A 23,833-nucleotide genomic window follows, 5' to 3' on the forward strand; every position below is an offset into this window, starting at 1 on the left:
ATTTGTACGAATTTCATATGCCCATTATTTTAAAGCAAAACTTTTGTTACTTTTTTATTACTTTCCTTTTTGTGTACCAAATACATAGTATGTAAACAAATGAAATAAAACACAAAATATACTAACAAATCTTTAATTTAACAACATCTATGAGTTAAAAAAAATATCCAAGAACTCCTTTATACATCATGGGAATATTAGCAAAGCGCTTACACACCCCGTCCTACCGAGTCATTGCACACGACGTAGCAGCTTACTGTGAGCCAGCCTTACGCCAGCTACACACAATCAAGTAAAACGTCCACTTAGCTCGCTTACTGAAAAAATATTCAAGCTATTGATACCAAGTACCTAAAGGCATACTTTACAAGCCATATTGCCCACGTCCCGGCGCTGCTACAGGGGTGATGGCAAACTTGACTTGGCTGGTTTTACTGTGCACGGTATATGGCCAACCCTCCAACCCACCACGCTTTACTAAAGCGGATTAGCGGGCTAAAGAGATACTTGTAAACTCGTTGACAATAAGCTAGCACTACAGTGTGCAGCTATTAACATTAGCAAGTCATAGTGACGTAGTTTTACCGACGACGCAAAGAAATGTTAATAACAAATTAACAAGTCATAGATATGGTAGTTTCTGATGGATAGATAAGCGTCGAGTGCTAAAACATAAGGTAAAAACTCTGTGATTGTCAGAGATTCGTTGTTACAAAAGCCGATTTTTTTTAAGTCAACCCATACTCGTTAGATCATGCTCGTATAGTTTTTGACAGAGGGCCTCTAGCGAGGCAGGTCCTATAGAAGGTAATTGATCTGAGCTTAAAGCTTATCGTCAAGTGTTTTTCAAAGGGTTGCCACAAAACAGAGAGAGTGGCGAGTAGCTTCCGAGGACAACGCCATGTTATGCCGAAGATATATAAAAAAAACTCGTAAGTTTTATATTAGGACCGTTGGGGGGCTGGACTCTCCGTGGCGCAGCGTTGTGCGCAATTTCGCCCTTGACTACAATCTCACCTGAAGGTAAGTGATGATGCAATCTAGGACTGAAGCGGGCTAACTTGTTAGTAGGATTGAAAATTCACACCCCTTTCGGTTTCTACACGGCATCGTTCCAGAACGCTAAATCGCTTGGAGATACGTCTTTGCCGGTAACTAGCCACGGCGGAAGCCTCCCACCAACCAGAACTGGACCAATTAAGAAAACCTCAATCGGCCCAGCTGGGGATCGAGCCAAGGACCTCCGTGTAAATCCACCGACCACTGCGTCAAGGAGGCCGTCAAAACCTCAACGAAATCAGAAATTGTAGCTGATTTTTGCCTTCATTGTCTTGATATGAATGACAACTTCAATACGTGTAGAAAACTAAAAAGCGAATACCGGCTCACAGTCAGCGGCTGACTTTACGGCAGATGTGAATGCACCCTTAAGCCGGATTTACATTTGTCTGACGTGTCGTGTCGTGACGCATCAGAACAGAATCGGTATCATACATTTTATATGCCAACGTTTTAAATATGACATGTCCTGGTAGCTTCTGAGGGCCTAGTAATTTCTAAGGAATTGAAACAGCGCCATCTAGTGGCACTACTGCACATCTGTTTCAAGTCCATATAAATACGCGTTTACGTTAACGCGGTAGTAACAGTATGGAAAACATTGAAAACTCCCACTAGGCACACTGATATGCCGCATACAAAGTGTATGAAACCGATTCTGTTCTAATCAACACAACACGACACGTCAGACAAATGTAAATCCGGCTTTACCTATCCTAACGTACAGTACAGCCGAGCGCACAAGGTCATATATCACAAAAACAATATTATTTATAATTGTTCTCACTAAAAGTGGTAGATACACACATCATTGTCATCAATAACAGTCTATCTTCAATACTCCACTAAAGGCCATTCCTCTATATGATAGGATTTTATATTTAACAGAGGATTTTTTTTTATTCATCATCCTCATCATCACATCATCATGGTCGAACACTGCGCTTTCTAGTGCGGGGTCGCACTTTTGGACCCTAATCCATCGGCGCTTCGAATTATATGCCCCGCCCATTGCCACTTCAGATTTGCAACTCGTTGAGCACTTTTTTTTATTAAAAAAGAATATTTGCCATATTTTCTAAATATGACAATCTGGAAAGACTGTACCAAGAATGGGTACGACAATAGACCCACGGGGCGGGGATCGAACCACCACCCCTCCGTTGATGAGTTCGAACGCTATTACCGTTGAGCTATTGAGGATTCGAAGCTTTGAGCTTACCCTTGCTTAACCAAAGCATTTAGAGAAAGAGACAATGTTCCCGACCGAAGGTTTTTGACCACAGTGGCTAATTTCATGTACGCAGGAGACATTATAGTGTACAAGCGTGTGCGCAAGCACAGGTGCACTCTCTATTCCCTCACTCTCATAGTCATGGGTAGCAGACCGACATGACCAGTGAGAGTTCAGGCGCAGTACTCTACGGCTCTACGTGCTTGTTGACTATCATTTTTAGCACTCTGTAACTCATAACTGAATGAACCAAACGAAAACAGCAAAATAATAATTGTCACTTTGACAAAGAGCTGAAAATCTTTGAATTTATTAATCAATACTTTACAAGATGTCGATCGTCTATCGAAAAGAAATAGATTTTTTTTACTCCAACCCAAAAACATATAACGAACACTGTTATTATTTTACTACTTATAATGGAAATATTAATGGTTTTTACTTACAACGATTTCGGTAGTAAATAAAGCTGTCACGGTTAAAGAGCATTTTGGCACCGAAAACTCTATTTCTCTCTTCTTCTAAGAAAAAATACATGATATTTTTTCTTATTAACTATATACTAAAATGTGACATGACATGTACTGTATGAGGCACATTCCTTATTTTTACTTCATCACATACACAACACACTATATTCAATATTCCTCAATGTCATTTTAAGGAACTGTAGAATTTAAATTACAGGAATAACTATACGCAAACGCAAATACGTGACGAAGCAATCCAAGTATTAATGACATAAATAAACTGACAGAGACAAAAACTAAATGTCAGAATGTAACAACATCCAATAAAAAAGGCACAACTCATGTAAATGAAAAAAAAGAGAAACCAAATGTAATAATTTCTATACATAAATCGTACCACCAGACAGAATAACAGTTACCCGTTTTTGGTTTGTTAATTACGATTTAATTTGTAATATACATATTTAATTTTCTTCGTCAAGTCCGCCATATTGTTTTTCTCATGACGTCTTTGACAAGCGAAATCATGTTTATAATCTTACGCCCATACTTAGGACCAAAAAATGCATTTAACTATAATCTATACCACACGTTGCTGTACAAATTAAGCGCTCGGCCGTACGTTTTCATAATATAAAATATACGCATACATCTACATATAATGACGTAATATGTTTTACTATCATAGCAGTTTAAATGGTTTACAAGCTAAGATTTTTATTATCATATCGTTATGATTAGTTTTTTTTTGTATTTATTTTATATCCATTTATTTAAGGTCTCAGACTCAATTCTGCACTCACTTAAAATGACCTAAAACAATGTATAAGACTAAAGGATAAAAAGTTTACTTAGATCTCTTTCAAACCTGCCAATGATCGAATAACTGTAAATTTTGTTTTAGGTCACTTTAATTCTAAACGTGCCAACTATACGCTATACAATATATTAAAATACCTATTTTACTTTCTCACTTGTTTTATTTTAATTTTAATTTAATTCTGTTAACATTAATATGGTTTTTGTTTGGTGAATAAATAAATTTCTACTTTGACTGTACTAACTGCAGGTTTTAAAAGTCCCTTTACACTAGCGCTGGCTTTACTGTATAAGTCGCGTAATTTTTTCTCAAACCGGCATTCTGTAAAGTTACAGCGATGTGACATCGCTCATTTCCATGGCGTTCTTAAAGACATTTTTATATTTGCCATCCCATAGAAATAAAATTCAAATTCTACTAAAACTCGTTATAAGCGAATATTACATCGACGAGTATAAAGTAGCTTAACTACACTCCTGTGTTTGTGGTTTTGCTAATTTGTACACAGTCGATAAAAAAAAACATACAGCGAACGTTTTTACCAATGTACCGCGAGTGCAGAGACTTTAAAAACTTCGAATATTGGATTGTAAATAATTAAAAGGAGATGGTTGCATGCATCCGTCCTAGTGAAGGGTAGATATGGTGTGAAATGAAAGCTAACATTGTTAATGACCATTTGTAACAGTGGCTGATTTGGTATTTATTAACAACCTATTAAAATAAACAACAAATCAACTCAGAAATGTCATCTACCTACTGTATGATTAATATATATATATAGCCTCAATAGCTCAACGGTAAGAGCGGTCTGACTCATCACCGAAGGGTGGTGGTTCGTTCCTCGCTCCGTTGGTCTATTGTCGTACCCACTCCTAGCAGTCTTTCCCGACTAGTTGGAGGGCAATGGGAATATTGGTCATATTATAAAAGATATGACAAATATTCTTTTTAAAAAAAAAAAAAAAAATATCACCCTTCGTGGATATCATAATGATATACAGATGACATTTGTTACATAAAATCTCAATGTCGTAAACGTCAAAGTTAGTGAATTAGCCTGCAGGCCTAGATGCGCATCACGTCGATTATGTCGAGACGATATAAAGACAACTGTCCACTACTAAAGCTCACTTCGATGGGATGAAAGAGAGAGCGATATTTTAAATTGGCCGCTATTGGTCGGTTTTTCCCTCTTCTCGAAATACGAGTGTCTTGATGCGCATCTTAAGCTTGTCTGACGGTCTCGGCAAGCATTGGTAACCAATACTGTACTACGAGCTTTGGCAAACAAGAAAAGGATAAATAAACTATAGCAAAACATAACACAGCCTGTCTCAACTCAACTCAAGACGAAAAAACACAAAATTCCACACAGGCAATTTGGAAGACTGCATTAAACAATCTCCTTTTAAATATATTGCTGCAAGAATTATCAACGGGAAAACGTTACTTTTTTTAATATAATAATTATTATTTGTCTATTAATATTACAAAAATGTTCCATTAATGTACTTTTAGGGTCAACTTAGACCGAGTCACTCCTCCACGCAGTGTTGACCCTAAGAGCCGGTGCATATTTGACAAAGCGCAGTAAACTTTTAATAACATCCGTGACGACTAAATGACATATTGTCGACCAATAGCGCTAAACTGAAAATATCGTTTTCTTCTTTTGCGATGGGACGAAAGAGAGAGCGATATTTAAGGTTTAGCCGCTATTGATCGACTATTTCTATTTCACTTCAAGATAAGTCGTGGCACATATTGTAAGCCTACAGAAGTTGAAATATTAAACAAATATTATTACAACTAATTTCGCCTGAAGAGACATGAGCATAGTTGATAATTAATTTTCGACTTTATTTCAACGCAAGCAATGTTAATAATGATTTGATAGTAGCAGTAACAAAACCTCGTCAAATATACGCCGGCATTAATATACTAATTACCATATAATAATATTTACATTTATAAAACATTTAAAAGAAACTAAACAAAAACAAACATCTGACAATAAGAATATTAAGACTGCCAGTACTATTGCATAACAACTAAAATATATTATATATTTATATTATAGCCAAACTGCTTAACTCATCAGTCCTCGTCCGGCAAGGAGCACCGTACAGGGACGCGGGGTATGTTCTATGACGTCAGAGAGGAGGGGGAGCCACCGGCGACATCATCAATGAGTAAATTATTGGCAAAACTCATCTATCGCTTCCGACACTGATCCACATCATACGTATCGGACGCACCGCATAAAACGGATTTCAGTATTCTTTGTATTGAAATTCATACAAGTACGTCCATGGATCCGCATCGTACGGATCGCATCGAACGGATTTTGTCTACCGTAAAATTAATTAAAAATCCGTATGATACGATGCGTCCTTACGTCACTTCGAGTCCGAGAGCTGGTAGACATTTTTGGGTAAGTATTTGAGTCAACTTAGAATTTGTGGAGTCCACAAACTTCAAGTCGTTCAGCGTGCTATGAAGAGAGCTATGAGGGTTCTATGTTTGTCTTTTTGTGTGATCCGGAACGGTCAGTACGGAACGGTAGAGCGGTCTGGCGCAACTTAAAGGCCTATGTCCAGCAGTGGATGCCTAATAGCCGATGATGATTTGAGTCAAGTTGAGAACTTGTCTTGTACCTCTCCTACTATGCTACTGTAACACGGAACTGGCGACCCAGTAGGATTTTTTTGCAAATATCCCATTACTCCCCAGACAGGTAGATTAGACGGTTTAGTGAGTTTAAAGCCTTAATCGTGCGTCTGCCGCCCGCTCCTCTGTCGCTCCTCTCTGTCGTCATATCCGCTGTAGGTACCGCGCAGACAAGGACAGCTATAGCTTGGCAACTTCGTTCGTAACACTCCCGATGGACCGCGCGGGCCGGGGGGCGTGTAGCCATGAATGAGCCCACGACTGATACACGTCATTTCCCCGCACGCACGATTTCACACCCACGCTGTCTTTGCCCCCGTCACCCGCATATCATGCGAGTGTCATCAACGAACTTGCCAGACTATACTCATATGAAGTTTGTTTATAAACACTTCGTTTATTTAAACACCCTATTGTCTTAAGTAATAAAAAAACACATTAAAATAAAAATGTTAAAAACAGCTTAGAGTCTATTCAGACATATCACAGTCAGGGTGTCCATGTGAAATTTGTCAGGGATGTGCTGTGACGTTAAGTTTTTCACACTGGTAAGCATTATGCAGTAACAAATTGTTGATCCAACTTTCTACTGCTTTTTTCCCAAACAGTTTTAGAGTTTGCATAATGAATGACTGAAATCGCCCGGAAAATTAAAAAATATATATTCATCAACAAAGTACATAGTGGGTTTCACCCCTGACGTCTGAATAGATTTTAAAACTAGGAATCATGCTGTACTATGTCTGGCTTATATAAACCTAACGTGGGCTGTTAGACAACAAAAAAGTATATTCATTCTATTGATGAAAAGAGATTATAATCGATTTACAATGTTTTCGTTAAATTTAAACAGAAAAGATCCCGCCACATATATTGTAATGAAGGTGTACTTATTTGTATGTGTAAAGATCTTTCATGTTGCCCAGACATGGTATAGCATGAATCCACCTTTACATGACCCTAAATAGCTATTAGTACAGTATCAAACTACCTTTATCTCAAGTTTATCTAAATGAGCATGAGCAATATAAATCGACCCATAACTTTTATAGACAAACTTAATAACAGAGTCCTCGACTGCGCGATACAGAGACGTCAGAAGGAAGCGAGAGGTGCAAGCGATAACACGCATGAATGTTAGGCTTGCTAAAGTTATAAAAAAAATCGTCATTCAAATTGTAATTTTTTTTATTAAAAATCTAATAGTATTTTTTTGCAGAAAATGTAAATTATGATATTTAAAATCAACTTGTAGCATTGTCAGTCAATTTTCAGGGGGTATATTGTTATACTCATAGGATGTGCCCAAGGGGCTTGGAAGGAAAGGGCCCCATAGGCCCCATATTCATAGATACATAGACTCGCTATGCGTTTATGTCATATCCACAAAGTTTGTACTGTATGCACAAAGTAGTACAGTGGTCATTACTCTTGTTCCTGTGTCCAAGGACTATTACCTGTTTAATTATTGAATAAGTTAAACAACTTAATAATGTATTATAGAAAAACTCGCAAATATAGAGAATGCCCATTAACCATTTAGACCAAACAAAACATAGACAAAATAGAAAAAAATATACAGGGTGCTCGAGAGTATTTCCCATAATTTCAAGGTGTTCAAACCAAAAAATAAAAACTTTATGTTTTCATACAAAGTAATTCAAATAATTCCGACTATCCATGTAACACACTCCTTTATCAATACTTGCATTTTACAATACGTCAAACTTGGATACGTCATAATTATAAGGATGCGTCTAAGGGATACATTTTAAGATCTATTTACAAAAGAAATATTATTTACCCCGAAAATATTAATTTTAGAATAGAAGAAAATATTAATTTTTGAACATTTCTAATTAACGCTCAACGGTAAGAGCGGTTGGATTCATCGCCGAGGGGTGGTGGTTCAATCCTCACCCCGTTGGTCTATTGTCGTACCCACTCCTGGCACAGTCTTTCCCGACTAGTTGGAGGGGAATGGAAATATTGGTCATATTATAATAAAATATGAAAAATATTCTTAAAAAAAAAAACTAAAATTCGCTAAAGAATATAACCCCAGAAATATGGGAAATACTCCCGAGCACCCTGTATAGGTAAATTAATTATTATCATTATTTAAAGTACTTGGCTTTAGAAGTAGCCTTAATTAATTAACTTTCCGGTCCTCTCTCAGTCCCCGCACAATCGAGGACTCAGTTTTATAGTATCCCTATAACATACAATTCAGTACTAAAGAAACACAAATAACAAGTGAAACATCTTCGGGACTATATTCATATTTTCGTAAATAATAATAAATATATGTCTCAATAATATATTAATGAGATATGGAGGGAAGACACGTAAAAAGAAATAATCAACTTGGCACCATATTTCAAAATATTCTACCTGTATTCGTAAATATTGCAAAGTATAAGTAAATATACTTACAACGTAGGTTCCACCAATCAAATTCAAAATTCATTTATTTTAAGCATTCATATATATTCGCACGAGCGTTTTTTTAACGGGCGTTAAAAAAGCGTTCAACTATAGTATGAAGTTTATTGAAGGTCTAATTTCAACGCACAAAATTGCAAGTGCAACACAGCTCAGAAAAAAAGCGTCGCGTTTTTAAAACGCTGTCGTGTGAACATATACTTGGGAATCATCGATCTCCTATTAAAAAGTGGATGCACAATCAGCGACCAAAAAACGTCCCCACTCAATGAGTGCCAAACACAACTTCATGGCACTCAAGTCAAGTAGTCGCATTTACAAATTCAACCTTAAACTCAATCCTTATGGTCGAATTTGCTCTGATTTTAGGATTTTATTGAATATTGGACTATATTTAAAGGCCTATAGGTATTTTTTTTACAAATAATTCTAAAACTGTCAAAGCAAAATTGACCAGTTTTCAAGTGAAATTTTCTACATTTGTTGATTATGTGTCCTTTTGTTATAAGTCGTCAATGTTGGGAATGCATTTGTTCTATTTGAACGCTTTTTTTAACGTCCGTTAAATAAGCGCCCGTACGAATGGTGACTTAGTTTATAAGCACTTTTAAAACTTTATGTTGTTATAAGTAAAGGTGAAAACTTTAGCTTTAATTGTATTTTAAATAGTGCTTCGATTGTATTCAGCACGGTACATGTTTGTATAAAACTCAAGGAGCGTTACCAAAGCAGAAACATGTTTATAAATGAATCCGTCTGTGAGTGGTTGGTTGCTAAGCAACGGCTTTTTGGTAACTGGTTTTTAAGACACACGCATCCCATAACTAAATAATTAAAAAAAATTAAAAATGTTTCTATTTTGCTGACACTCTTTTAGTTAACACTTAACACATACAATGTACGCGAATGTCTGTCACCTTATCCAAATCAAAACTGTCTTTCAAAAAGAAAGAAAAGTTCAGTTTTAAAACCCGACCAAGGACTGAACTCAGCAATTCGTGATCCGAGCCCACATAGTCCAAAAAATGGTTCAAGGAGTCAGTTTCTTCTAAGATACCATCATCATCCTTAACGACCCATATTCGGCTCACTGTTGAGCACGAGTCTCCTCTCAGAATGAGAGTAATAGTCCACCACGCTGGCCCAATACGTAGACTTCACAAACGTAGAAAATTAAGAAAATTCCCAGGTAATTCTTTTAAGATAATATACTATTGTATTTACAAATACAGATTAAAATTAACCATAAATATTAATATACAAGTTGAACGAAAATCACGCGCGACACAGACGGCGAAACAACCAATAATAACCGTAATGATATCGCTCGATAGGATATTTATTATATTTACAAATGACTTAATGGAAATCCGTATAGAGATCTGCAGCCAGAGTTTACCTGAAACATTCACAAAAGAAGTTCAGTTGACGTGAGATATGACGAGAAGAACATATCGTCGACCAATAGCGGCCAAATTCAAAATATCGCTCAGTTATTATATACACTTTTTATAAGTATAATACATAGGTACTCATAGCTTAATTTAACTTTTCTTTTCGTAATATTTCTAAACCCTATTCCAATGGAAAAACACTAGGAAGTCCTACTTGATCTGGTATATGCACAGGCAATCAACTACTAAGTTCGTAGTTATTTATTTATATATTTTATTAATTTCTTTTACACTTTTTTTTATTAATTTCTTTTAAATTTTTTTTTCTTACGTCCCATCTAAAAAAAAAAACGGTCACAAGTCCGGGAATCCAAGGTCAATCTTTGCCACTCGAGGGTTTATTGGCAACATTCTTAGTGGGAATTGTTAGACCTGACAAACTTTTAAATAATCATGTTTTGCTCTTTAAATCTGCTTCTGATGTCAACTCGTTTGGAACATATCACACTAATATTATAAAGGCGAGAGTTTGAGTGTAAGTGTGTTTGTTCCTCTTTTACACTGTGGCTACTGAAGCGATTTGGCTGAAATTTGGAATGGAGATAGATTTTAATCTGGATTAAAACATAGGCTACTTTTCATCTCGGAAAAATCCATGGTTCCCGCGGGATTTGTGAAAAACTGAATTCCACGCGGACGAAGTCAATTGGTAGAATCAGAAGTGGATTACAAAAAAAAAATAAGAAAACCAATGTCGAACAAAGTTTATGATTCACAACATTTGTCAGGAGAACTTAATTAACAAATGGCAGAGAATGACCTTGAGTGGAGTCACGCACTTGTGAACGTTGTGTGTAGGGTTAAAGGATCCTTTTGGCTGTAAAAACACTCCCCTTTTCCACTCAAGTCACTCTCCCCACCTATCCCAAGTAACCCATAAAGAATTACACAACAAGAAATGTGGACGGCTCGAACGCCACGATCATACTGAAGGCGACCGTAAGGCGAGCGCCTTATATCACAAGTCTTTCCCGCCCGATCGATACCCCTCTCTAACTCCCTACTCCTTACGAAAACAGGTCTACTATTTCCAACAATATAGTATACGCATATATAAAAGGCAATCTCACGTGGCTCGACAGGCGGGCGAGTGCAGCTCGCGGTCGCCGCTGCCGGCGAAACTGATGTTGAGCAGCATCGCCTCGAACGGGTCGCTGCGCATGCGCTGCTGGTTGGCCGCCGCCGCCGCGCCCGCCTCCTGCACCACGCGGGACTCGCTGCCGCCGTCCTGCGGACCGCACCGACCTCAGCGTGAGCCAGGGCATGAGCCACGTCACCAAGAACCGCATGAGCATGAGCAACGTTCACGCGCGAACATGAGTCACGCGAGCATAAGCTACGTGAACATGTCCCACGTGAACATTTATTTATTATCTAACAAGGTACAACCCAATTCGCTAGCTTAGCACTATATTGTGATAATTTTAAAAATTAATTATATTTACAAACTAATACTACTACCAACTAATATTATACTAAAAACTAGTACTACTTGCTATAGCAAATAAATCACTCAGCAATCCGAAAATATGTCTATTTTCTCAGCTATTAACCTAACCTATCCATCCGGCTGTTTACTTATATCGAAAAAAGTTCGCTACAAGGTTTTACGACATTTCTAATTATGCTAATTCATCTTTTTTTTTAACCTCATGTGGAGCCCAGATGGCAGAGTTAGTTTCTAACTGACATTGGGCACGTGAACAAGAATTGCATGAGCACTAACTGGCCACAAACAAACTATTTTATAAGGATAAAGAAATGTGCCAAGTGGCAATGTACCACGGGACTGAACCACGTGACCATGATTAAGGAGATTTTGAGTCACGGAACCATGAGTAAACAAGCTATTAAAAAAACAATTATTCAGTGCCACCGTGTTTTTCTGTACACTGGAAATTATTAGAACCACACCAGAAAGTATGAACCACGTGATCATGGGTCAATGTGATCATGAACCACCTGAACATAGCTTGCTAAATTCAATTTATACAATAAAACAAATTCAGTTTTACACACAAATATGTTTGTCTGTACACTACATACAAAGCCAAACAGACTTCCAAAAGTCTTCCAAAATAAATTATAACAGAACATGAGACACATTTACAATTGGGCTGACTGGGACAATAATAAATAATGTAACATTACAAGCCTTTACTGCTACACCCATATGCCCAACATCTTGACGAGCGATTGAGAGCGGTGCAAAGAAATAAACATAATTTAACACAAATATTAAAAAAATAAACTAATTAAAAAGCATTTGATGTGTGTATAAAGTTACTTAATAAATACAAAACTATTTGTACTCGTAACATTATTGGTCCATATAAAATTAATGAAAAACCCTAATTTAATATTTTTGTAGGCAAAATATAAGGCACAAGCTGCTGGCGCGCGGTATCACCCGCGTGGTGCTTCCCGTTCCCGATATTCCCCAAGAATATGGGGATAATATATAGCCTATAGCCTTCCTTGATAAATGGGCTATCTAACACTGAAATATTTTTTCTAATCAGACCAGTAGTTCCTGAGATTACCGCGTTCAACCAAACAAACAAACAAACTCTACAGCTTTATAATATTAGTATAGATAAAGGTTAAATACACATATTTTAAAAACATGCATTACTTGCCACTATTTAAACATTGAATCAAATCGACTTCCAAAGGGGAATGCCCATCCCCAGCCCAGGCTTACCCTAACCGCCTGGCAGTTTACTTATGTCTAAAAAAATCTTGATAATTCTACTTTAAATAATGAAATACAGGGGTACACCTGGGTTCCCTGGGCCGACGTAGTATGGGCCGGTGGGCATTCCCCTTCGCTGCTGAGAAATGAAGAAATGAAAACCCAATATTTAACTACCTATAAGCTGCAACTGTTACTCTTGACCTCGCCCTATTATACTCGTGGTTTTAAAATGAGTGTGACGTATTTAGATGACATAACTGTATGAGGTAGTTTACGACAGAGGCTGTGTGGCGGAGTCTTAACCAACTTGGCTCTAAAGACTCACGGCGCCAGGCACCTGATGATGTCCCTCACCTCGGGCCTGGGGCTCCAGAGACGCACGACGGCCTCGATGCCGCTAGTGGCCAGCAGGAACATGGTGGGGTGCAGCTGCACGCAGTTGACGATGGACTCGTCGCCGCGCAGGCACCTGATGATGTTGCCAGACTTCCGGCACCAGATGAACAGGCTTCCGTCATCAGAACTGCAGTACACATCAATCAATGAAATACATAAAATCTTTTTAAGTCCTTCCAACATAGCAATAATTAGATCTTAGTTGTACTATTCTGTAACGATGTGTTGTATAACTCACAAGTCCGAGTTTCGAATTCACCTCTTTCTTTCTCATTCCATAGTATCGACAGAGAAAGATAGAGGTGAATTGGAAACTCGCACAAGTGAGTTGTAAAAACGGTTACAGAATAGCCTTACAGGTTCTAATTAAGGTATGCTTTTTGTTTTAGTCTATTTTAAAACTTGCTGGAATGGGTTTCTTATAATTGGGAATTTTGCCCACTTAGGAAAAGTGGGATTATTGAACTTGACTCTTAATTTGCACAGTTCCTCTTTAAAAAGGAGACGGTCCTTTTCTGGTCCACTCTAGTACCCCTTATTATTAAAATTTAAAAATACAAGAATTTTATTAAAGTCTAGATAAGTGAATAAATCTAACTAAATAAAAAGAAATAAATAAAATTAAAACCCAACTTTTTGAGTTATATCAAGATGGCGCCCTTAAAGTAACTACGGTATGACAATTGATAGCAAACGTCAAATCGACTACTGCATTGAAAACGTCATCAATCCGCCATTATTACCCATATTAGTGTTGCATTTCGTGGGAGAGAATGAATATTATTTTGAAAGAATTAAAGTAAATTCGTAGATTTGTATAATCAAAGATAGTTTTAAAAAATATTTTCTTTTATTTCCGCCAGGGTACAATGATTGTTCATGGGCTCCATACAATTTTGGACCATTAATATTTTATGAGGGACCGATCTTTGCTCGTCGATAATTGGCGATACTTGCGAGGTAATGTCTGACACTTAACACCACAAAGGCTCACCCGGCGGCCACGTAGTTGGCGTCGGGCCCGAGGAAGCTGGCCTCCTTGATGTCGGTGGTGGTGTTGCAGTGGCCCAGGAAGCGGTGGCTGTAGTCCAGCGCCGTGACGCGCGCCTGCCGCTCCAGCGCGCTGCCCGACTGCCCGTCGTCGTCAACTGGAATACAGATCATTCCATTCTATTATATACCCGTTTCTTCCAAAGGTTTTAAAAAAATCCGCTAGGGGCAGCACCGAAGGGAGGTACAAATCGACAAATGGACTGTCAAATTATATACCAAGTACCAAATCAGTTTTACTAATGATATCAATTTGTGCGGAGTGGGAAGTTAAAATGGCTTGATACCAACTGCTTAGTCTATGAATTTAATAGAAAAATTAATCAATTTTCTGTTTATTTTAGGGAAAATTGATTAGTGTTTCTATTAATTTTTTTTTTAAAAAAAAGGTGGTATAAAATAAGCCCACAAAAATTTCAAAATATTTTTCCGAAAACTTTCAAGTAGCAAATTTTTGTCAACCAAGGTTTTTGTCACTGTCCCTGTATCTTGACAACTTATTGCACCAATGTTACAAACTGTTACAAAGTTCACCTTCGTCAGGTTGTGTCTCCATAGTCTCCAAGGCCACGTTGATGTCCTTCTGCAGTAGGAACACGGCGTGACTCTCCGCGTGTTTGGGGAACTTGTCCTTGAAGTACAGCAGGCACTCGTGCGCCTCGCGCGCCCTCTTCAGGTCCATCAGACCCTTGGCCAGCCTGAAGTGGGACTTGACGTGGCCTGCGTCCAGTTTTATTGCCTTGTAACAGTCCTTAATGGCTGCGTACGTATCGCCCGCCCTACAAAAAAAACTTATATTGCGACAAAAAAGGGTAGAAGTTAATAAAAATAGAACTAATAAACTTGCTGTATGCACAATACCATATTTACTGTCATTACAGAGGAACCAATTATTATTGATAGTTTTATCAGATTATCAGACTCATAGTAATATCTAGCCCACCCAGTCTGAGCCCACCATGGACGCCGCGGACGGATCCGAAAGGAGGACGAAGGCGAAACGCGTGCCGCCACAGCTAACACCTCAGCTGGCTAGCTAATCTTCGGACCCCTGGATAACCACCATCCGTCATGAGCCCAGCCAGGTGCTATTTAAGACCCAGTCCCACTGAAGAGCCCCCGCTATATTCTCTGACGCCCGCAAGGGCCTGGGGGAAGCACTGCAATATCTTTTGCACGCTGCAAGTCTTTGGAGAGCTTCCTGATAGCGGCTATTTTTGGGGTTTTCTTTATATTTTGTGAAGTCTTCGTTGGTATTTATTGAGGTCATTAGCTTGGTATTCCATGGATTTCCATATCCCGTGGTAGGTGCTTCCTGTCCGGTAGATGTCCCATCCCATATGTGGGAATGTTGCGCCGTTTCCGTCCGGGCACAGACTCTGATCGCCTGGCTGTGTGTTGTGTGTGGCTGAAGTGCCTTCCCGAGATCTGCTCTAAACAGCAACTCTCCCCACTACCAGAAATGACTTCATCCTCACCGCTGGCTGATGGACGCTCGCCGAAACCTCCGACGGGTTCGACCTCGCTAAGCGGTGCAGTAGGAACCACTAGTGAGGGGTGCCGAGAACGTCGCCAGAGAGAAAAGGACTCCGCTTGGAGACACCGTACAAGACATATATCTAATTACTCACCAACTTCGCCGCATGAGCGCCGCGGCCCTGTTGGAGTACAAGATGGCGGCGTGCGGGCACTCCGCGATGGCGCTGTTGTACAGCTCCACGGCCGACGAGTAGTTGCTGTTGTTCACCAGCTCGTTGGCCTGCACATTTCTTTTCTTAATTTTTTTTCATTTCATCATCGCGATGGACATCTACTGCTGGACTCTAGCGAAGGGTTATCACGAAGCCAGGAATTTAGTAACTTAGGACATAATTTATTTTATTAAAATGAAATAAATCATAATAAAGTTACTCTTTGTACGTGGGCAACTGAGCGTTTACCCGTTATCTCCCAAAGCCACCACAGTACAATATCCGTAGTTGCCTACCGTACTTACGTATGATAGGAACATGTGCTTTCTTCTCAGACCAAGGACTAGTGTCGCACCCAAATTCACAATCAAAATTGTCTGCTATTTTTTGAAGAAAACAGGCTTAGATCAGGTATATATTTTATACTAAACTAGAACTTATTTTTAACGGAGCTCATTAACAATTTGAGAGAAAAGCAAGACAGGGCGGCGATTCTCTAACAATGTTTGGCACAAATTCGAGTTTCTAAATCATATCTATATATCTCTGTTTAACACGATATTATAGAAAGAGAAAGATAGAAGTGCATTTGAAGCTCACACTAGCGAAATATACAAATCATCGTTTCAGAATAGCTCTCCTGGTCCGTATGTAATTAGTCTCGAGGCGTTCTTGCATGAAACTTTTAGCTTATGATGCGTGCTACGTCACGCTCAGACAACATATTTTTAATTATTTAAAATTTCGCTACTATTGTATAATAATATGTCTTTTTCTCTTTACGAGATAATGTCGTTGACGCATGTTAGGCTGGGGAATTTTAAGGCTTACCCTGAGGAATTTTTCAGGCTCATTCTTTAGGGCTATTCTTTTGTGAAAGATGAATACATGCACAGATAATACGATCCAGTCGCCTTTACTCACCATGTCCTTGATATGCCTCACTCTATCGGGCAGCGGCGGCTGTTGGTCGACGGTGCCGTTTGAGCCGGAACAGCCCGCTGTGGTGCCGTTCTTGGGGGAATGTTTGGTTTCCCCCTCGCGGTAGCCGTGGTTGTGTTGGATTATGAAGCTCTCGACTAGCACCGGCCGCCTGGCGTTGTTTATGTCGAACAAATACACCTACGAGAAATTGTATTGCATCGCCAATTTTTTTTAATACTAAACGGTTTTCAAATTATCTCTGGATTAAGGAAGTATCCAGGACGATAGGTGTTACTTAAATATCAACCTCTTAATATTCTATTGCACATAAATATTGAGACTATATGTTGCGAGTTCCTCGATTACAGGTGGTATTATTTTGAGGTAGAGGAAACACACACACAAAATCACTAACGCGACTGGCAGCGTGACGGTGTCCACACCTGTTTTCAAATTATACTATTTTAACCAAATATAAAATTGTACCTGTTCAGAGCCCAAATTGACTAGTAACTCGTTCCCGTCGTGGCTGAACGCTACGTAAGTGGTTGCTTTCTTTGGGAAGGTGTGCTCGTTTGGTTCCATGGACAAGTGACCTAAAAATATTTCATTATATTTTTTTCCAAGCTTCTTCAGACAAAGCAACAAACTCAGACAAAGAAAAACAGATTATGCTAAAAGGCACGTAAGTTATCAATTCTAACTTCTAATTACATCACAGTTAGGGTCTCAAGCTCCGAAAAGCACAGAGTTGGTTTGAAAGACCAACAGGGTTATTACGTAACTCGGTGTACCATTCAAATAATAAGTCACTATATGGTTTTTCATTGTATTTTCGTACGTAGTTATTTCACGAAATGATCTTGACTACGTCATTTTACATCAAATGACAGTGATCGTTTTGTTTTACGATCATATAACATAATTATTTCAACAAAAACATGTAAATAACGGTTTTTTGTTGAAATATTCTTACTACTTGCAACTGCCACTTCTATATTACTGCCAAGATACTTATGTCATTTCGTTGAAAATATAATATTAAACTAAAGCCATATTCGAGGAGTACTGTTTACTAACAAAAAAATTAGAAATGAGGGTAGAAAATGCATGTAATTTCATAACTTTTTTATTTTAATTTATGTATTGTTTTTTATAAAATATTATTCAAAATATGTTAACTATATCTAATAGTTTTAAGCTTATTAATCAAATTTATTTTCATTAATTTAAGAACAACTTAATTATAATTATTATTAGGTGAGAAATTACTAGCGATTTATACCCTCATTTTTAATTTGTTTGTTGGTAAACAGTACTTTTGGAGTATGGCTTTAGTATAGATTATTGCATAAACGAAAATGTGATGAAAAACGATGTAGTGACTCATTATTTCAATGGTACACTGATATACATAATAACCCTGATGTGCACGTCCATCGACTTATGATGATGATAAGTTTAAAATACGACGAACTGACGGTTGTGCACTCACCGGGCGCGTAGTACTGCACGGCCGCGCGCGGGATGTTGTTGTCGCGGTCGCCGTGGCCGGCGCGCGAGCAGCGCAGGTTCTGGCGCTCCCACAGCAGCCGCGACGTGGGCGTCGTCAGCTGCATCTCTTCCTGGGAATACGACACTGATGATACTACACAGCTATGGTTGTTAACCAACAATTAAAGCATAGATCATCTACTAGCCTTACAGAAAGCAGAATGTTCATTGTCTTTCTACTAGATTGAAAAAAATAATCATATTTTTACGAGATAATACATAACAATTTTAATTTTTATATATTTACTAAAATGTTGTTAGTCATGATAGTTTATATTTTATGGTTTCATGACGTCACATAAACGATAAACCTTATCCAAACAGTGTTTGTCATAATTATAAGTTATCAATTAGTTTGACGTTTATTTCTTCAGTACATCAAGTAATATTGTGACATCATAAAAAGGACGACAGCATATTTTAAATAAAATTTTCTATGATAAGAAATACTTGGCTTTTCCTTGGCTAGTCCTTGTACTGTACGAAATTAATATTGTTTACATTAAATTTGATATAAGTAAACTACCCTATCCTATTGTTAACATTTATATTATTTTCAAAGGTCAATCAGTTCCAAGAGGATGGTTTATTTCAGGAGTTTTCCCAGTTGACCTGGACCAACCCATAAATGTATACTATATTGTATATACAGTGTAAGCTTCATATAACGTCCCTTAAGCGTCGACATCACATGGCTTTTGTTGGTTTAGCTTACTTTCCATACAATTATATCTATATAGCGTTACACCCACTCTCTATCACGTCAACAATTTAAAAAAAAAATACCTTTTTTTGTTAGTTGTTGCCAAAATTGGTGTCCATCTATAGACGTTCTTTTGTAGTTTTATATCCTACCCCGTAAAATACTAATAAACTCGACTGTCGGCAATATGCAATAAAAAAACATTTCTAAGAAATTAGTTTTGTTGTTTACAAATTGGAATTGCATGTGTACACTGTTGTTGACCATGACTAATAAGTAGAAGTCATGGACTTAATACATTATCATATTATTAGTTGCTCACAAACTTTCAAATAGTAAACATCATCAGTAAAAGAAAATCACTGTGTATTGACGAAAAAGATTTACTCCTACATTTTTCTTCTTTCCATATACCACTCTCTATAAAACGTACAGTCGCTTTAGTGTCGTTATATAGCGTTTACACTGTATATAGTATACCTGTAGCTTAGCCAGTTTGATCATCCTGGTGTCGTACAGTCGCACGTAGAAGTCGTTGGCGCCGACGGCCAGCTGGTAGGGGCGGCGAGGGTTGACGGCCAGACACTTAGCCTCCGCGTAGCGCCCCATGTGGTTGAGCAGGTTCACCAGCACGTTGGACGAGTCCGAGTTGCAGTGGTGCGGTGCGCGCAGGTCGTGCTGCCTGTGGACAATGTTCATTTGTAACCCCCCACGCAAAAATGTGTTATAAGTTTGACATGTCTGCCTGTCTGTCTGTGGAACCGTAGCTGCAGAATGGTGAAGCAATTACAATTTTTTTTTTTTGGTATTAAAGGTAAGTGTTTTTGGGCGTCATTGATGAAAACCTGTTGAGTCCTTCTGTGAAATCTCAACTGTTTCGTTCCAACACAATGTTTTTTTTTTTTATTTTTGACAAGTTAGCCCTTGACTACAATCTCACCTGATGGTAAGTGATGATGCAGTCGAAGATGGAAGCGGGCTAACTTGTTAGGAGGAGGATGAAAATCCACACTCCTTTGGTTTCTACACGACATCGTACTGGAACGCTAAATCGCTTGGCGGTACGTCTTTGCCGGTAGGGTGGTAACTAGCCACGGCCGAAGCCTCCCACCCACTTATTAAGAAAATCTCAATCTGCCCAGCTGGATCGAACCCAGGACCTCCTTTTTGTAAATTCACTGTGCATACCACTGCGCCACGGAGGCCGTCATGTCGTTGCATCAGACAAGAGTCGACGATAGTCTCTCTCACATTACCTACTGCAATACTTACAGAACGAGTCCGTCTTCGCCCGCCGACCACACCAGATGCGGCTTGTCGGGCGCGACGGCGAGCCGCTTGACGCGGCCGCAGTGGCACGAGCACTCCAGCAAGGACGCGCCGCCCGTCACGGCGCTCGCACGCACCGACCCGTCCGCCGCGCACGTCGCCACCAGGTCGTCTGACAGGAACTGCCACAATTTTTCAATGACAAAACAATCTGATGGACAACCTGATTTTTAATGGAATACTGCCTACATTAACAAAGCATCACCTTTCATGGGCACTCAATGACAAATTCTACAGCCCTGTCCACTACTGTACAGGCCTACCATGTAACAACAACATATCTTGTGAAGAAAAATCACTTTTTCTCATCTTAAGCTATGATGTGGTGCATATCTTAGGCTTACTGGGCCCTGAAGAAAACATGCTAAGAATAAAATTCAAAGTCAACTTATAGCACAAGTATAAAGTAAAGTTCTTGAAAATACAGTGCAACCTCGATATAACAAATCGGAGGGGAACAAGAAAATATTCGTAATATCAAGTAATTCGTTGAACTGAGGTTTGTTATGTTGAGGTTAGATTGGTCTAAAATTCGTTATAAAGAGGTAAAAGAATAGTTTTATTCACCTCAATATTACGTACTTATCTTGTTATAGCGAACAACATCTACTAATAAATGATAACACATTTTTATCAAATTACTATAATGTATTTGCTATGTATTTAAAAACAATAATAATTTTTTTTTCTTACATTAATAATCAAAAAGAATTAACAAGTGGTTATACATAGTAGCTTAATCTAAATTTTTTTCATTTATTAGAAAAAAAGTCATTGATAGTTGTCTGTTTACCACCGGTATGAGTTATGACATCCAAAGCGCAATCTAATTTCGTGATGGATTTCACTACATCGTCACTCAAACCTCCCTTTTTGAGAAATACAGATTTTATTGTATTCAAAGCATTATAAGCATCTTTTATTGTGAAGTTATGCTCATCAATTTCACCCTCTTCTTCCTCGTCTTCATCCGCTTCTGCATCAGTAACTGGCAACACAGATGTGACGATGTCAGCAACTTTACAAGTTACTTTACAAACAAAAGCGTTTCGAAACATGTCGAGACATGAATCACATTATAAGATTAAGAGTTATATTATTGGTAGAAACTTTATATAAAGGTTTTGGGTTGGCAAAATTCGTTAATTAGAGGTATGAATACTTTTTCTTGATAGTTGAAAATTCGTTATAAAGAGGTTGTACACAAAGAATGTTCGCAATGTAAAGGTATATTTTATATTGACTCTTATGGGCAATTCAAGGGGATTACGAAAAATTTGTTAAATCGAGGAAGTCGTTATATTGAGGTACGTTATATTAAGGTTGCACTGTATTAAGTGATTTTAATAAATTAATAAAGTCACCTTCATACATCAAGGGTTATAAAATAAATCTAATAAAATAAATGTCAGGCACATTTGTTTACATTTATATAATCATAAATATTGATAATAATTAATTGATGAGTCAGCAAAAGATAATAATGCTTATCATTGTTTGCTGACTCATCAATTTGCTTGGTAAGTTCGTTTGTAACACTTCCAATGGTCCACACGGGGCGGGAGGGGGCTTGACATTATACCCTCCTTCCCTCTGCCCCACGCTCACGACTTCACACCCGCACAGTCCTTTCTCCCTGTCACCGGCATATCATAAGAGTGTAATCAATGAACCTGCACTATAAAGCTGGGTACAGATTGGTGCAATGCAACATGTAATGTAACATTCTGCCTCACATTGCATGTTCCCTGCTGCCTTAGCGAGAAACGCATTACATTACTACAAATCATTTGAGAACATCTGTTCCTGCATTTCATTAACAATCACTAGCCCTTGTCACAAGTGTTCTTGTCTTTGCCACCATCACTCTAATTTGACATTACATTTTGAGGGTTCTATAAAACTTCTCTTATTCTGTATTCCTCTATCAATAAAAGTTTCATCATCACTCCAATCTAATTATAGCACAAATTAAAATAAGGCAACAAAAGATTGTTTTTTTTCATCAGTTGAATATCTTCAACTGTAGTGGCTCTGAACTACTGAGTCTCAGTTTGTCAAGATATCTTACCTTAACCGAGAATATGTTTCCAGTATGGCCTGTAGTCATGTTATAAAGTTGTCTGTGTTTATAGGGGTCCCACAGTATGACATGGAGATCGTCAGATGCTGATGCTAAAATGCTGAATAGAAAATCATTGATTATTTGACTTATAATATGATTACTTGAGACTTATGACTTGATTACTTGAGAGTTTTAAAAGCAAGGGTCCCACAAGACTATCGTCATTTACACTCATTCCTAGCAGTTTTTACCAAAAATTTTGTGGCAAATAGTAATTGGTCAGGAATAACAATATGAGAAATGTGTTTGTTTGTTTGTCTGTCAGACTAGCCAATGCCCCACTGTTTCACCCACATAGTTCTTGTTCCTATAAAATATGTACTTGTACTGAAAAATAATTTTCAAACCTTTTTCTACTTTGTTTTGGTTTCTCATTTGTGCAATAAACAAACAACAAAATATTATGAATATATTCAGTTATAATATCCGACCAGAGGGACTAGTATGTACTGTACCGTTAATGGAACAACACGTTCCAACAAAACCTGGACATGAAATACTACAACAACTGAATATTTATGACAGTTGTTTTATAAAATAGAAGATAGCCCATGGGCAACTCGTAGTTTTAAAAAAAATGTGCGTTTACTTACGATCCGTTGCGATTCCATTCTAAGCAATTAACACAGCCCATATGTCCATGCAACTCTTTTTCTAAACCTAATCTATCGATCATACTCCTCGTCACAGTTAGACGATTTTGAAACTTCCTATTGATGCCTCCACGCTCCCTGGCCGCGGTCAGGCCCACGGTTCCCAGCGACCAGGCAGCTTCCTCTCTCCTACCCATGTTTAATAAATATCCTACAATATGTCTGATACCCCAAGTAAATCAGACAAAATCGCGAACTATGCACCTCGATCTATTTATAGTGAACAACATTTCACAGCACATCACAGTTACATATAACACTACGGTGTTAACAATAACAATATTTTCAATGGATTTTGTCAAGTATTATGATTACAGCAAACAAAAGTAATGAGATCGAATCGAAAATTTTCTTTCGAAAAATTATGCGAAGCTGTCAAATCGTCAAATAAACTTCGGTCAGTGTTGCTAGATTTAATTTGTATTGTTCCTAAAACAACCAAAACTTTACAATAAACCATTGCTTTTTTAATATTAAATTAAATGTAATGCTACTCATACACCTAAAATAAAAATATCAAATGGTAAGGAAATTTAAGAGTCATTTCATGTCGTT

The 23,833-nt window shown here is 38.0% G+C and overlaps 1 protein-coding gene across 1 annotated transcript; it reads right to left on the bottom strand.

Annotated features, from left to right (window-relative positions):
• Nucleotides 1-742: 742 nt before the first annotated feature.
• LOC112044521 (WD and tetratricopeptide repeats protein 1) lies at nt 743-23,680 on the bottom strand. The gene is made up of 13 exons (XM_024080401.2): nt 23,219-23,680; nt 22,572-22,683; nt 20,444-20,622; nt 19,652-19,853; nt 18,410-18,539; nt 17,401-17,510; nt 16,915-17,112; nt 15,931-16,058; nt 14,834-15,078; nt 14,244-14,397; nt 13,208-13,376; nt 11,226-11,383; nt 743-10,100 (listed from the first exon to the last, which is right to left on the bottom strand). Exons 1-13 carry the CDS (start codon nt 23,413-23,415, stop codon nt 10,097-10,099), a joined length of 1,986 nt encoding a protein of 661 aa, XP_023936169.1. The 5' UTR covers nt 23,416-23,680; the 3' UTR covers nt 743-10,096.
• Nucleotides 23,681-23,833: the final 153 nt, after the last annotated feature.

Source organism: Bicyclus anynana, chromosome 13, assembly GCF_947172395.1.
Source record: "Bicyclus anynana chromosome 13, ilBicAnyn1.1, whole genome shotgun sequence".
Taxonomy (NCBI): Eukaryota; Metazoa; Arthropoda; class Insecta; order Lepidoptera; family Nymphalidae; genus Bicyclus; species Bicyclus anynana.

What these genes read in the sequence shown, in the direction of transcription:
- LOC112044521 (XM_024080401.2), bottom strand. Translation starts at nt 23,415, where the DNA reads ATGGGTAGGAGAGAGGAAGCTGCCTGGTCGCTGGGAACCGTGGGCCTG. An exon ending in GGCGAAGACGGACTCGTTCT is followed by an intron (nt 19,854 to 20,443) that starts GTAAGTATTGCA and finishes CATTGTCCACAG; the next exon opens with GCAGCACGACCTGCGCGCAC. An exon ending in GCCAACTACGTGGCCGCCGG is followed by an intron (nt 13,377 to 14,243) that starts GTGAGCCTTTGT and finishes TGTGTACTGCAG; the next exon opens with TTCTGATGACGGAAGCCTGT.